Source organism: Mycteria americana, chromosome 5 (assembly GCF_035582795.1).
Source record: "Mycteria americana isolate JAX WOST 10 ecotype Jacksonville Zoo and Gardens chromosome 5, USCA_MyAme_1.0, whole genome shotgun sequence".
Lineage (NCBI taxonomy): Eukaryota > Metazoa > Chordata > Aves > Ciconiiformes > Ciconiidae > Mycteria > Mycteria americana.
Genome location: NC_134369.1, coordinates 5,010,840 through 5,023,531, shown reverse-complemented (window position 1 = coordinate 5,023,531; position 12,692 = coordinate 5,010,840). Strand labels below are relative to the sequence as shown.

The following is a 12,692-nucleotide window of genomic DNA, read 5'->3' as shown; positions in this document are numbered from 1 at the left end:
TTGTTTTTAACTAATCAAGAAGGCACTAAAATATAATATTCTTCTTCTCAGTTATACTTCAGAGAGAATGTTTTTGAGTATCCAAAAACTGCAGCAAATTAAGTGCCAGGCAAAGATGGCAGACACTAGATCTATATACCTCCAATGTGCTGGGCATGCAAATGTGTAAGCTTCAGAAAGCAGGAAAATAGAGAAGAGGACAATTTAAAATGACGCTCCTCTTTAGAGTTGCTTGTTCCCAGTTCTCCTTCTTTGACCCCTGTAGCATAAGTCTATAGTGATTGGAGCCTACTCATCACACTAGGAGAGCAATGGAAATTAACCTCCTTACAAAGCTGTTTTGCACGACTTGGTTTTTTATTTAACAAAACTAGCCGCAAAGTCACTGAGAACAAACATTCCCTCTAGATCAGTATTATAGTTATTCCACAATAAAGGCATCCTCCCCGCTGTGATTTTGGCCAAAATCATCTGCAATGTTTAGCAACTGCAGTAATCAGGTATTACCTCATATGCAAGTAACAGTACAACCATCCTATACAAGGAGGAAGGTACTATGACATGACTACAGTTTTTGAAACAAAAACTGCAGGACAGTGAAATTACTAAATACGTAAATGCTTGAAATTTAGTATGTTTCTTCTTGGCAAACCACGTTAGTCCTTTTTGCACATACCATTATTATGATAGCTACTCTTATAGAGGGCAGAAAAGTATTCCCACCAAAGAAATTTATCTTTCCGCTGCAGTTCTTATCTCTGTCCCTTCCCTCCCTATCCTGATATCTTACTCCTACATTCTGTCTGGCTTTCAATGCAGACCAGTAATCACATTAAAAATGCAATCTAAAAGACAATGGGAGAACGACAAGAATGAAAGGAGGGAAAGTAAAGGGTCAAAGGGCTACTTGAACATGTGGGCTGTTGGAAAGATCAATTAAATACTCTATACACGACAGTCTTCTGTTAGAAGAGTAGCAGTTCATCCCTAAAATCATATTTAATGCTGTAAAAAGAAGTAAACTCAGAAGTTCAAAGTGAAAAATAAAATGCTAAAGAGCTATTACCCACAACAATATTTTAAGAAGGACAAAAAGAGATCTAAGGATAACTTCCTAAATGACCACATACAAGAACATGATTTAAAACAGGAGAAGAAAAAGCCTAATTCATTACATACTTGTTTTCAGTTGTAAGGTATAAAAAACCCAAACAAACCACTGTAGTTTACACATTGTAGGAAAAACTGCTGAGATGCTATTTAGGAAGTATATTTCAACTTTCTATTCTAGCATAACAGTGATGAACGACAAAAATAGAGTCGTTCACTGCACTGGAAATTTTATGGGCAGCTATTCACAGTAACAAAAAGAGAAGGCAAGCATTTAGTTAAAAATAAGTTTACTATGTAACCTTGGGAAAGAACCATGCCCCTCAGGCCACTTATTCCAGTTGCACATGGGTTGCACTGTTTCCAGTAATTAGCATGCTAGAAATGAACCTGAATTCTGGGAGGGACAAAAGCTCCTGAGCACATGCTTGAATCACAGGGGGAAGCACACTGCAGTAGCCATTTTTAAGCTACACAGAGTTGTTTAGTATTCCAATAAATATTTGTTACTCCATTACATGTTTGTCAGCTTTATTCCCTTAGGAAAAGTAGGTTTAACAAGACAAATATAAATAGTTTTGATGTGAACTGAAGACTTCAATGTGAATTGAACCTTTTATAGCAGAAGGTCTCTATAATGTGTAGCCTTACTGATGGTTCACTGTGTACTTCAAGTGGCAATTCATCACTCTTAAGAGTTCAAGAGTTTTGATTTGTTGTTTTTCTTAAAGGCCTGCCCTTCTCCTCACCAAAGGTAATATGCGTTGGCTGATAATTCTATCCTCCTCTAAGTATACGTAACACATAAAGGACTTCTTGTGCACTTGTCAAAAGGTATGAACAATCCTAGGTTTGTTATCTAGTACATTAGAAATAAAACGCTATTTCACATTTGTAACCATTCTGAAGATGTCAAGGACTCCTGGGAAAAGTTCTCTTTAGAGAACGAGTTCTTGTGCCATCAAAGCATTTTAGTCGGAGTAGCACCTAATGCTTAACACGGTACTTTTCCTACACAGGCCCTTATTTAATAGAATAATTTTACAGCATCCCAAGCGTGCAGTGTTGCATCTCCAATGTGTGAAGCGCTATCTAACCCAAAAATTCTGCCTAGACAACCTTATTTCTGCATGACTTAAGCTTGCATAAAAACTGTCACTCCCAAATTGCTCAGTGTCTACCTGGACTTTCTTTTCCACAGTTGTTCTTACGAAAACAAAAAAGCCTACACACCTCAGCTATCAACAGTACACATTTACACCTACATTTCTCCTACCTCATGCTAGGAAATCCTTTTTAAGTCTTCAGATGCCATTGCTTCATTTTTACATATACCCACAGTCTCCCTTAATATCCTTTACAGGTAAATTAGTGAAATGTGGAGTGATTAAATGAACCATCAGATGGGTGGAAAGCTGTCTAGACCATGAGGTTCAAGAGGTGAGAGGAGGAGTACAAAGTCTAATTGGTAGCCAGATACCAGAGGCATCCCTCAGGGTTCAGTGCTAGTTCCAATACTAATTAACACCTTTATTAGTGACCTAATGGGACAGAACGCACCCTCAGCAAGTCTGTGGTTAATGCTGAATTAGGAGGGAGCAGTTAATATACTAGAGGGTAGGGCTGTTATTTAGAGGGATCTCAGACTGCAGATTTGGGCTGACAGGAAGCTCAGAGATCCAGCAAAGGTGAAGACCGGCACCTTGGCTGGAATAACCCCATGAAACAGTACAGATTGCTTCCTGCTGGTCAGAAATCAGCTCTGCTTGCGGTTCCCCACCCTGCCCTGACGAGGGGTCTGGTGAGCAAGTTGAACATAAGTCAGCAGCGTGCCCTTGTAGCAAAGCGGCCAACTGTCCACTGTGTCATATATGCAAGAGGGTAGCAGCCAGTCAAGAAAAGTGATCTTTCCCCTCAATTTGACGCTTGCAAAACTGCATCTGGAGTACAGTGTCCAGTTGTGGGCTCCCCAGTACAAGACAGACATTGACATACCAGAGCAAGTCCAGTAAAGGGGCCACCAAGATGACGGAGGGCTGGAGCACATGACATATAGGGAGAAGCTGGGAGAACTGGGTCTGTTCAACCTTAAGAAGGGATGGTTAAGAGATGAGTTTCTGATGTCTGCCTCTGTCTAGCATAAGGGTGAAGACAGAGCCAAGCTCTTCTCTTGTATCACAGGGACTGGATGACAGGCAACAGACACAAACTGAAACAATGGAAGTTACAATTTGGTATTTCAAAAGTAAGAGTGAGACTAGTCAAACAAGACACATTTTCCAGAGAAGTTGAGACAGAAGTGGCAACGTTCAGAACTTGACTAGCCGAGGGAGCTGAGTGTGCTCTGACAGAGGAGGACTGGACCAGACACACTGTCCACACTCCCCTGAGGTCCCTTCCACCCTGTACTAGTCCATGACAGTTTACATGGCACGCAACATCTTGGCAGTTCTCCTGGAAACAACTTTCCTCAGTGACTCTGTGGACTGCGTGCATGTGTCTGTCCGCATGCTCTTAAAACAGATTTGGCTTTGTGTGGGGGTTTTTTCTGGGTTTTTTTTGGGTGGGTTTTTTTTTGTTGTTGGTTGGTCTCCCCCTACCTCCACCAACTATAGAAAATATTACAGTACAACGGTAATCACTTTCCAACTAGCATGAAAACCAGAGGTCAGCAGGTTTCTAAAGGAACAAAACACAGGGTAATAGACATTTACTGTTCTCAGAGAGTCCCTTAAATATACCAACGTACAGAGAACCTTACTAGAGAAAGGTTTTCCAGAAGTTAAAACTAAAATACCATATAATTATAAAATCTATTTGCCAAAGAAAGCTACGTTTCTCCTTTTATGTGCTAAAATTGGTAAAAGTTAACTATTGCATGACAAGCTTTTGTTTAAAAACATCATAGCTCCAACATGATCTAATATATATATATATTTAGATTAACTGAGTAAAAGTTCTTTAATTTTCAACAACAGAGAAAAATAAGTTTTCTATAAAAACATCTATATTTCTATAATTGATTTCTATACTTCTATAAAATACTTTCTACAAAATTAATTTTCTATAACACAGAAAATTAAATTATAGAAATTATATCATTATTTAAAATTCCTACATAGAAATAGGAAATTAAACAACTGTATACACACACTTAAACAACTTTTACTGGGTTTCTCTAAATCAGAACTGTTTCTTTAACTCAAAGTAGTGCAGTCAGGAAAAGTTTCTCACATCCTCTTGGAACATGTCTCAACTCTAGTGTTTCTTGTCTAAAAACGTACAATTTTATCAGTAGCAACATTTAAAGTGTAAGAAGGGAAAATGGACTGGCAGCAATCAGTTGGAGCCTCTGCAGCAAGGCAGCACTGGCCCTACGCTAACGTTAGGAGGAAGGTCTGGGAAACATCCTGCCTTAACTACAGCCCTGTTTTAATTACCCCTGCCAGAGGAGCAAACAACTATACTGCACATCAAAACCTGTGTTAATTCTTAGGACAAAGAAGGACTTCAATAAAACACATACTGAGTGACAGGTGATCATTAACTAGTAACAGCATTCTAATAACTTTTTAGGGCAATATTTACCATATTTTTCTTGGAACTTTTCCTACCTAATGATGTCCATGGCCTGATAGATGATTTCAGACTGGTCGACTCCAATCACTTTCTTCGCACCTGCTTTGGCAGCAAACATGGAGAGTATTCCAGTTCCACAGCCAACATCCAAAACCACCTGAAACAAAATAAATGGAAGTAAAACCAAACATCTGATTTCCCTTGCTATGATTTTTCTACACGTCTTTCTACATCAGTGAGATACCATATTCTAATAGAAGGAATAAACGGTAGCATCAAGTCTGTTACATTCAGAGATATCCAAGTCAAACTGCAGTTCTAACTCCAGACCCTCTACCACCTTTTACAGATAAACAATGAAGCAGACTAGCTCCAGATTAACTCAATCACATGGGAAACAATCACAAGCAATTATTTGGGCAACAACTAAAAAGTTACATGAACAGGAGAAAAAGGAAGTTATAGCCCGAACAGTTTTGATCAGTGAATTACTAACAATTTAGCTTAGCACTGGCACTGAAAAAACATATTCTAACCGCAGTTGCTCATTAAGAGTCTATTCAAAACCTTATTTAGGAATCCTCTACTAGAAATGGCCACAATGCCTCAAAACAGCTACGGCTCCAGATGACTAAATTTCAAAATGGTAACTGGCACAGTTTTAAAACCTGCAAATATTTTCTGTCTGACACTATTTATAACCAAAATAGGACCAAAAAAATCCAGGGACACGGGATCCCTAAGTTTTCATGAAAGAAGAGCAAACTTCATCACTACACTTGAAAAAAGGCACACTCAACATAGCAACAAGACTCATGCAAATGCTTGTTTTTGACATCTCACATATTAGCTACTGTAGGAAGATTGAAAAGTCTAAAAATGCAAAGCGACTAACAAAATAGCACTAAATATTTTAATAAGTAGCATTGAGCTGCCAACAGTGTTGAACTTCATAAAGCAGAGATTTTACCAAGTAGCCTTGTTCAGGAATCAGTATCATAATAGTATATTTCTTCTAACTGCTGGGAAGGTCTCAACAGCTTAAAAACTAACACTTTTAATCTTGAATGTGTTACAGTAGATTTTTAAGCTACGAGTTTCACATTTGATGTTTTCACAGAAACACAAAATTGTTGAGGTTGAAAGGGACCTCTGGAGATCACTTAGTCCAAGCCCCTGCTCAAAGCAGGGTCAACTAAACCAGGGTGCGCAGCACCATGTCCAAATGGCTTCTGAATGTCTCCAAGGACGGAGACTCCACAACCTCTCTGGGCAACCTGTGCCACCATTCAATTGCCCTCACAGTAAAACAGTGTTTCCTGATCTTTAAAGGCAACTGCCTGGAGCTCAACCTGTGCCTGTTGCTTCTTGTCCTGCCCCTGAGCACCACTGAGAAGAGTCTGGCTCCACCTCCTTTACTTCCCCCCCTCCCAGGGCACACTGATAACAGCTCCCCTGAGCCTTCTCTTCTCCACACAAAACCACCCCACCTCTTTCAGCCCCTCCCTATATCACAGGTGCTCCAGTCCCTTCAGCACCTTTGCCATCTTTCACCGGTCTCACTCCAGTACATTCATCTCACTCTTGCACTGGGGAACCCGGCACCGGGCACAGCACTCCACAAGTCATCTCCCTGGGGTACAGTCATCTCTCTGGGGTACAAGAGAAGGTGCATCTCTTGGTGCACATCCTACTGCAACTCCGGAGGCTGGTTGGCTGCCTTTGCCACAAGGGTGCATGATGCTGGCTCATGGTCAACTTGGTGTTGACCAGGACCCCCAAATTCTTCTCTGCAAAGCTGCTTTCTAGCCACAGGCCCCCAGCCTCTGTTGATGTGTGGGGTTATTCTTCCCTCCCTTCTGAAGGATTTTGCATTGCCCTTTGATTGCCCCAGCCCTTTCCACAGGACCGCCGTTGGCCCATTTCTCCAGCCTATGGAGGTCCTTCTGAATAGCAGCACAACCGTGTGGTGTATCAAGCACTCCTCCCAGTTTTGCATCATCTACAAGTTAGGTGAGGGTGCATTCTGTTGCATTGGCCAGATCATCAGCAGTCTTACTGTTAGACTTCTACTTACTATAGTTAAGCTTTACTAATAGTGTTAAAAAATCCTAAGCACTAAACCCAAAAATGTTCTGAAAACTGAAAATCAAAAAAGTTACCTAAACACTATGTGCAGTCACTCCTATCATGCATAGTATTTAAGCATTAACAGAATCAGAACTGTAAAGAGAGACTTCCTTTCCCATACAAGAGACCTAAACAAGAGAGCAAGCACAACTTACTAAAACACTTCTAAGATAAGAACGTGGAGTCAGAATTACTAGTCAGAATTACTAGTCATAAAAATAATTTATTAGAAAGGAAAACTAACTTATTTCACTGTCTCTCCTTAGCACAGCATCCAGTGTTGTAAAAGCTGTCCTCACAGCTTTCATGAAATTCATTTTTTTCCAAAGAAGGCATCAAATCACTCAGTAATCAATCCCACACTTGAGAATTATAACTCCACTTTACAAAATATTTCAAGGCAATAATGTACCCTACTGACAAACTTTCTAGCTTATGAGCTATTGAGCATTCTTGCTTTGGCACAACAAAAACTTGCATGTGCACTTTTAAATTTCACCTGACAAATAGTATCAAAGTAAACACTTGAATGCTCTGCACATTAGGTCTGCTTGCCTTCCCCTGCATACAATTCTATACGTTCTGACGATGGATACAGAACAAGGATTCTGAAGCCAGCATGAATAAAAAAATAGCCATTTATCCTTAGCAGCACAGCCTAAGTGAGCTTCGGCTGTGGTGTACTGAGAAGCAATGACTGAAGAGTTGACTGCCACCTGTCTTGGTAGAGCAACTTACAATCTGGAATCAAACTAAAAAACATTAGCCTGATGAATTTTTTACAGCATCTTGTGTAGAGGCTGGCCACAGAAGTTGCAGATAGAGTTACTTGTTCCATTTGCAACTCTTCGCAGCTATGTTCCAATAGGAGTCAATTCTACAACTCATTCACAAGTTACATATGAGTATGTACTGGCTACAGAAATCCCTAGGCTGAAGCCTTCCGGAGACAGGAATAGAAAGTAAAAATCAATGTTCTTGCAGCTGCTGAAATCTCACGCCCCCTAACATCATCTATTCTAACACTTTAACCATGGTAGTCAACAAAATTGCTGAGCCATGAAAGCTGGAAGTCAGAGCCAAAAATAAACCTCTGTGAAAGAATGATCTTGATGTACAGTTGCATGAAAGAGAGCAATCACCACAAATTGGAAAAAAATCAAAACAGACACCACTTTGGACAGCTGCCCTGGTCACTTAAAAACCCAGATGGAACTCATGAAGCCTCAGGCAGGGGATGGGGGTGGAGAAAAAGGCACGAGAGAGAAAATACACAAGCTGGAACACATCTGAGGAACGGAAAGACAAGCAGAATGATCACCAATTAGCCTAAGGACAAGGGTCTACAGCTAACGCATTCTTGTGGTGATCACATATGGCCTCTCACCAGAGATCCGGAGCAGCTGGACTGGCGATTTGACTATACCGTAATATACCGCAGCATCACATCCTTTTCTGAGATCTAATCAAAACTGATATTCTACTTTTAGTAACAGAAAAAAATTACTTCAAATTTAGAAAAACAGGAGGTCAGGTAATTTGGCCAATTAAGTTAATTCCATCAATGAACTTTTAGTAGGAACAACATTTAAAACCTCATTTTTTCCCCTCAGTATGGCATTGATGCCTGCCGCAGACTTCTACAACAAAAACTAAGCGTGGCAATAGTGCTTTTCTAACCAATTATTTTTGCACCAAAAAAATACTCTCACTGTAAAATGTATCACATTTCCTTTTACTGAGTAAGGCCACCTTAACTACTCCTGCTAGGTAATCTAAATTGTCCTATTCTCATCTCAAGCACATCTGACAGGTTGAAAATGAATGAATTCTGCTCGCTGCTATTAAGTTTTCAGAATTTCCTTTGAAAGCTGAGAGAGAACAAACAAATTGGCTGGTTCTGAATAAAGTATGCATAATAAACAAACCTAGACATTCTGTTATCATCTGTTACTGTGCAATCATACCTCTTTGGGATACTGCAGATTTGCATCAAAAGCTAGTATGATGGATTAAGCTCTTGGAACAAGCTCCTCCCAACCCACCTCAAGGTGTCCTTTCAAAAACAACAAAAAGCATCACTATGTGTTTTCTAGGGAGGAATACCATACGGGATTTCTAGGAAATACAACTTCTACTCACTTTTTTTTTTTTTAATGGTAATCAAACTTGAGGGGAAAACAGCCTATTTGCTCAAGTTGGAAGTTTCACTCATTAATATGATTCTTAGAGCATATGATACATAAATTAAGCAAAACATCTTAACAGTTCTTTCAGCAGAAGTCTGTAACAGATGTCACTTCAAAGCTAGATCTCTGAAAAAAATCGCATATATTCCCCATAACAGCATACCAAGCAAAAGCTACATCAACATTTAGTCAGACACAGCAGTTAAGTGGGGCACTGGCCACCTGGATGGAAGCTGTTGAGAACTCAAAGCAATTGAGAATCTTTCTTTCCATTCAACCTCAACACACTATGATGGGTTTGGATACACTATGAATTTGAGGTAATCTTGATCAAAGAACCTCTGTAAAAGCACTGAGTTCAGAAACCAGTTTGTAGATGTTGCAGTAACAGAAAGCTTTTCTTTATAAGTTGAATGCTTTCACATGAAGAAAAACCAGAGAGGGAGCACACACATTTTCTAGCTGTTTCCTGAGCAAGCGCATCTACAGCTGGGGCTGAAGCAATCTTGGCTAGAACAGTTCACCTGCATTTTGTTTCAAATGTTACCAGTATGTCCATACAGCACAGGAGAAATACAGCCAATCCTGAAAAACTACTGTTCCACTAGGACATACATTCCATGTAACTTAAGATCAGTCTTACCTTGTGAAAACCTCCAGTTATCAATTTTAGGGGCATCTGTGAAACTAAATTTCTTCCAAGAAAGTTTTCTTTCCTTTATTGATCTTTCTGCTTTGTTGGACGAGCCGCCCAGCTATGCAGTCACCCGCATCTTTTAAGTAGCTGGCAGCATAATGTTTCTACAAGACTTTTGCTTGTTCTCTCATTATAACTAAAGTGCTTAGAAATGTTTAGTAGAAACAGGCTTGTGACACGGATTGAAGGATTAGGAAAACTCTTTTCCTAATATTTTTCTGCTGTAGTTGCCAAAAGAAAACTGAGCTAAGACATACAAAGAGTATGCACTATCTACCTTGAAATCCCTCCCGCCTAGGACAAAACCATATCTAGCACAATTTCCAACTGAGGAATTATCAGATGGGTGCACTTTTATTACTTCCACAACTATTCTGAAGCCTTGTATTATCACTTACGAACAAAGTCTCAATCAAAACCAAAATAAAAATCAACAGTGATAGCCTTCCACAAACCCAGACATCCTGGTTTCACTGTAAGAAATATCCACACACAGCTTAAGAACGGTAAGCACTAAGTAGAGGAAAGCTAATCCAGAACAGAAGGCTGCAGAGCATAACTCAGAACACAACAAACTCATCAGAAATAGCCAGCAGAAATACAGGAGACAAGAAGAGGATCATAACTGTGCAGGGGTCATAACGACAGTAAGGCATAAACAAACATCAGTGCAATCTCTCCTCACTGCAAGTGAAATACTAGTTTGTGGTTTTAAGTCCCTTAATAACCTTGTCTGGAGAGACTAAACAACACTAATTCCCTAAAACAGTTGCATATGAATTCTTCCCCAGTTCTAATCGCACAGTGCTTCTAGAATGTTTTTACTGTATTGGGCACAATTAAATTCTGGTAAAGAGGCCCTCTCAGATAGATTCCACTTAATATACTGGACAAGAAAGGCTCAACTTAACCCCGCCAACATAATTAATGAACATCCCGACATGGCACACAGAACAATGACAATAGCGATCAGCACTTCTGTTATCAGCACTTTGCACCCTCCAGCAGTTGAATAGCACTCTACCACCTAATAAAGCCACAGTACATTAAATCAAATCTTGTCAGTGCGATATTCCATTCCCAAAGCTACAAAGTAGCCAACCTGAAGGATTTCTACCACTAGAGAAAAAATAAAGCGCAGAAATTATTGTATTTTCGGAGCTGTTTTACCTACCTTGTCCTTGAAGATATGTGGGTTTTGATAGATGAAGTCACGATAGCTTTCTGTACGCACTTTATCCTATGATTTAAAGAATGAAAAACAATGTTCACTTTTTCTACTTAGGTACAGCATACCCTTCAAAAATGCTGAACAACTTGCTTTTTAACTTGGCCTAAAGATGTTCTGTGGCTATTGTACTTATAAGGGCTCTGCAATCATGACACTTCCCTTACAATATTCTTTCAGAATTTACTGTCTTTGCAGATGAAGCCAGCTGAGCCTCTGGAGGAAAAATAAGAAATTAGCTTACAGCTTCCTGACCTGCTGCATTTGATTTTGGATGTTTCAAAGTTCTTAATACCTCTTTACCACTTGCCAGGAACAGCAGTAACAGAGTAGCATACTGCATCAACTTTACAGAACAACCTTCTATACAATGGCAAATATTTGAGTCACAAGCTCATAAAACGTTTTGTGTCATTTTACTCTCTGAAACTCCTGTGACACGCAGATTCCTTCAAAAAAAGTTATGGATCAGATTAACCTTTTCTATTTCTGAACAAACGGCAAATTTGCAAACCTGACAACAAGCTAGTAATTGAAGCTGTACAGCCCATTCTATGAAAGCCCAATATAATAAACAAACTTAACTGTAATACAACATGACCTGAGCAGCTGGAATGTTTTCAAGCATATAACCAAACATTTCTAGTATATTAGTATATGAAAGCCAGCAGTATAGCTCAATCTACCAGCAAGGTAATCTATTAAAACATTGATTCTCTTAATACGCATCAGCAGGTACACAAATTGACAGCCAAGTATAGGTTTTGGAATTGCTGTTGCAGTCCAAGTGTTAGAGCATAGTAAAAGAAAAATTTTAAGCATTTTCTATCTAGTATAGAGAGGTCTACAAATAATACTGAAGTGTAAAATCCAAGTGTAAGTGTAAAATGAAAAATGTAAAAAAGTGTAAAATGCTTATATTTAAGTTAATATTTTTCTACTATGGCAGGTAAGAATTTTTAGAAACAATACAGAAACTGAAGAAATTTTCTCTAGGGAGAAAGAACAAAGTCTATTTTATTAGAAAAACAAGACCAAAAACCAGGAGACTGAGAACAAAGCGTACGTTCATAAAAATTTTGGAGATAAATTATTTTGAAGCCTGAAAATCCTCAAATCCAGTTTTAAGTTTAGGAGGATTATCACACACACACAGCACCCAAATAAACAGTTAGGGACGATTTTAGAAAATTGTACTTCAAAATTATATATAATTAACATGAATTAAAAAAAAAAAAATCGGGATCCTTTAAAATCATATCGGCTTACTATGACGTTATATTCAGAGCAACTATTTTTAGTACTTCACCTCTACTGCGGTATATAATAGGATTTGCTGAAACGACCAAAAAAGTAAAAAAAAAAGAAAAAAAAAGAAATAAAAAATCAGAAGGTTCAGCATCAATCGAGAAAGCAGTCAGCTGGAAAGCTTTCAGCCTTACATCCTGCCCACTCACATTGCCTCAGCACTGCCCCAACTTAATCAATACAATTCCAGCTGCTGTCTCTACTATATGCACTGCTGCTCGAGTGAGCCACAGTCATTCACTTCAGGTCTCTCTATTCATCAATTCCATTCTCTCACTCGCCATTTCAATGTAACGCTTCTTTTTTGTTTTTAAATAAAATGGTAAGGAAATGTATTAAGATGAGTCAAGAAATTATTGAGAAAAGAAAACAGAACAAGGGAAACACTAGCCATTCGGCCAGCGTGAAGTAACAACACTCTTCACCCATCTCTGAAATATTTGCAGAAACA

General features: G+C 39.0%; 1 protein-coding gene across 2 annotated transcripts in view; it reads right to left on the bottom strand.

The window, feature by feature from the left end:
- The window catches only part of PRMT3 (protein arginine methyltransferase 3), a 70,063-nt gene that overhangs the window by 46,278 nt on the left and 11,093 nt on the right, over nt 1–12,692 (bottom strand). For both annotated transcript variants that reach the window (XR_012775838.1, XM_075502012.1), the window contains exons 8-9: nt 10,880–10,945; nt 4,725–4,846 (exon numbers count right to left, since the gene is read on the bottom strand). Coding sequence is in view for 1 of the 2 variants with exons in the window: in XM_075502012.1 (XP_075358127.1) it covers nt 4,725–4,846; nt 10,880–10,945 (188 nt within the window). In the remaining variant the exon portion in view is untranslated. The remainder of the gene's footprint in view (nt 1–4,724; nt 4,847–10,879; nt 10,946–12,692) is intronic.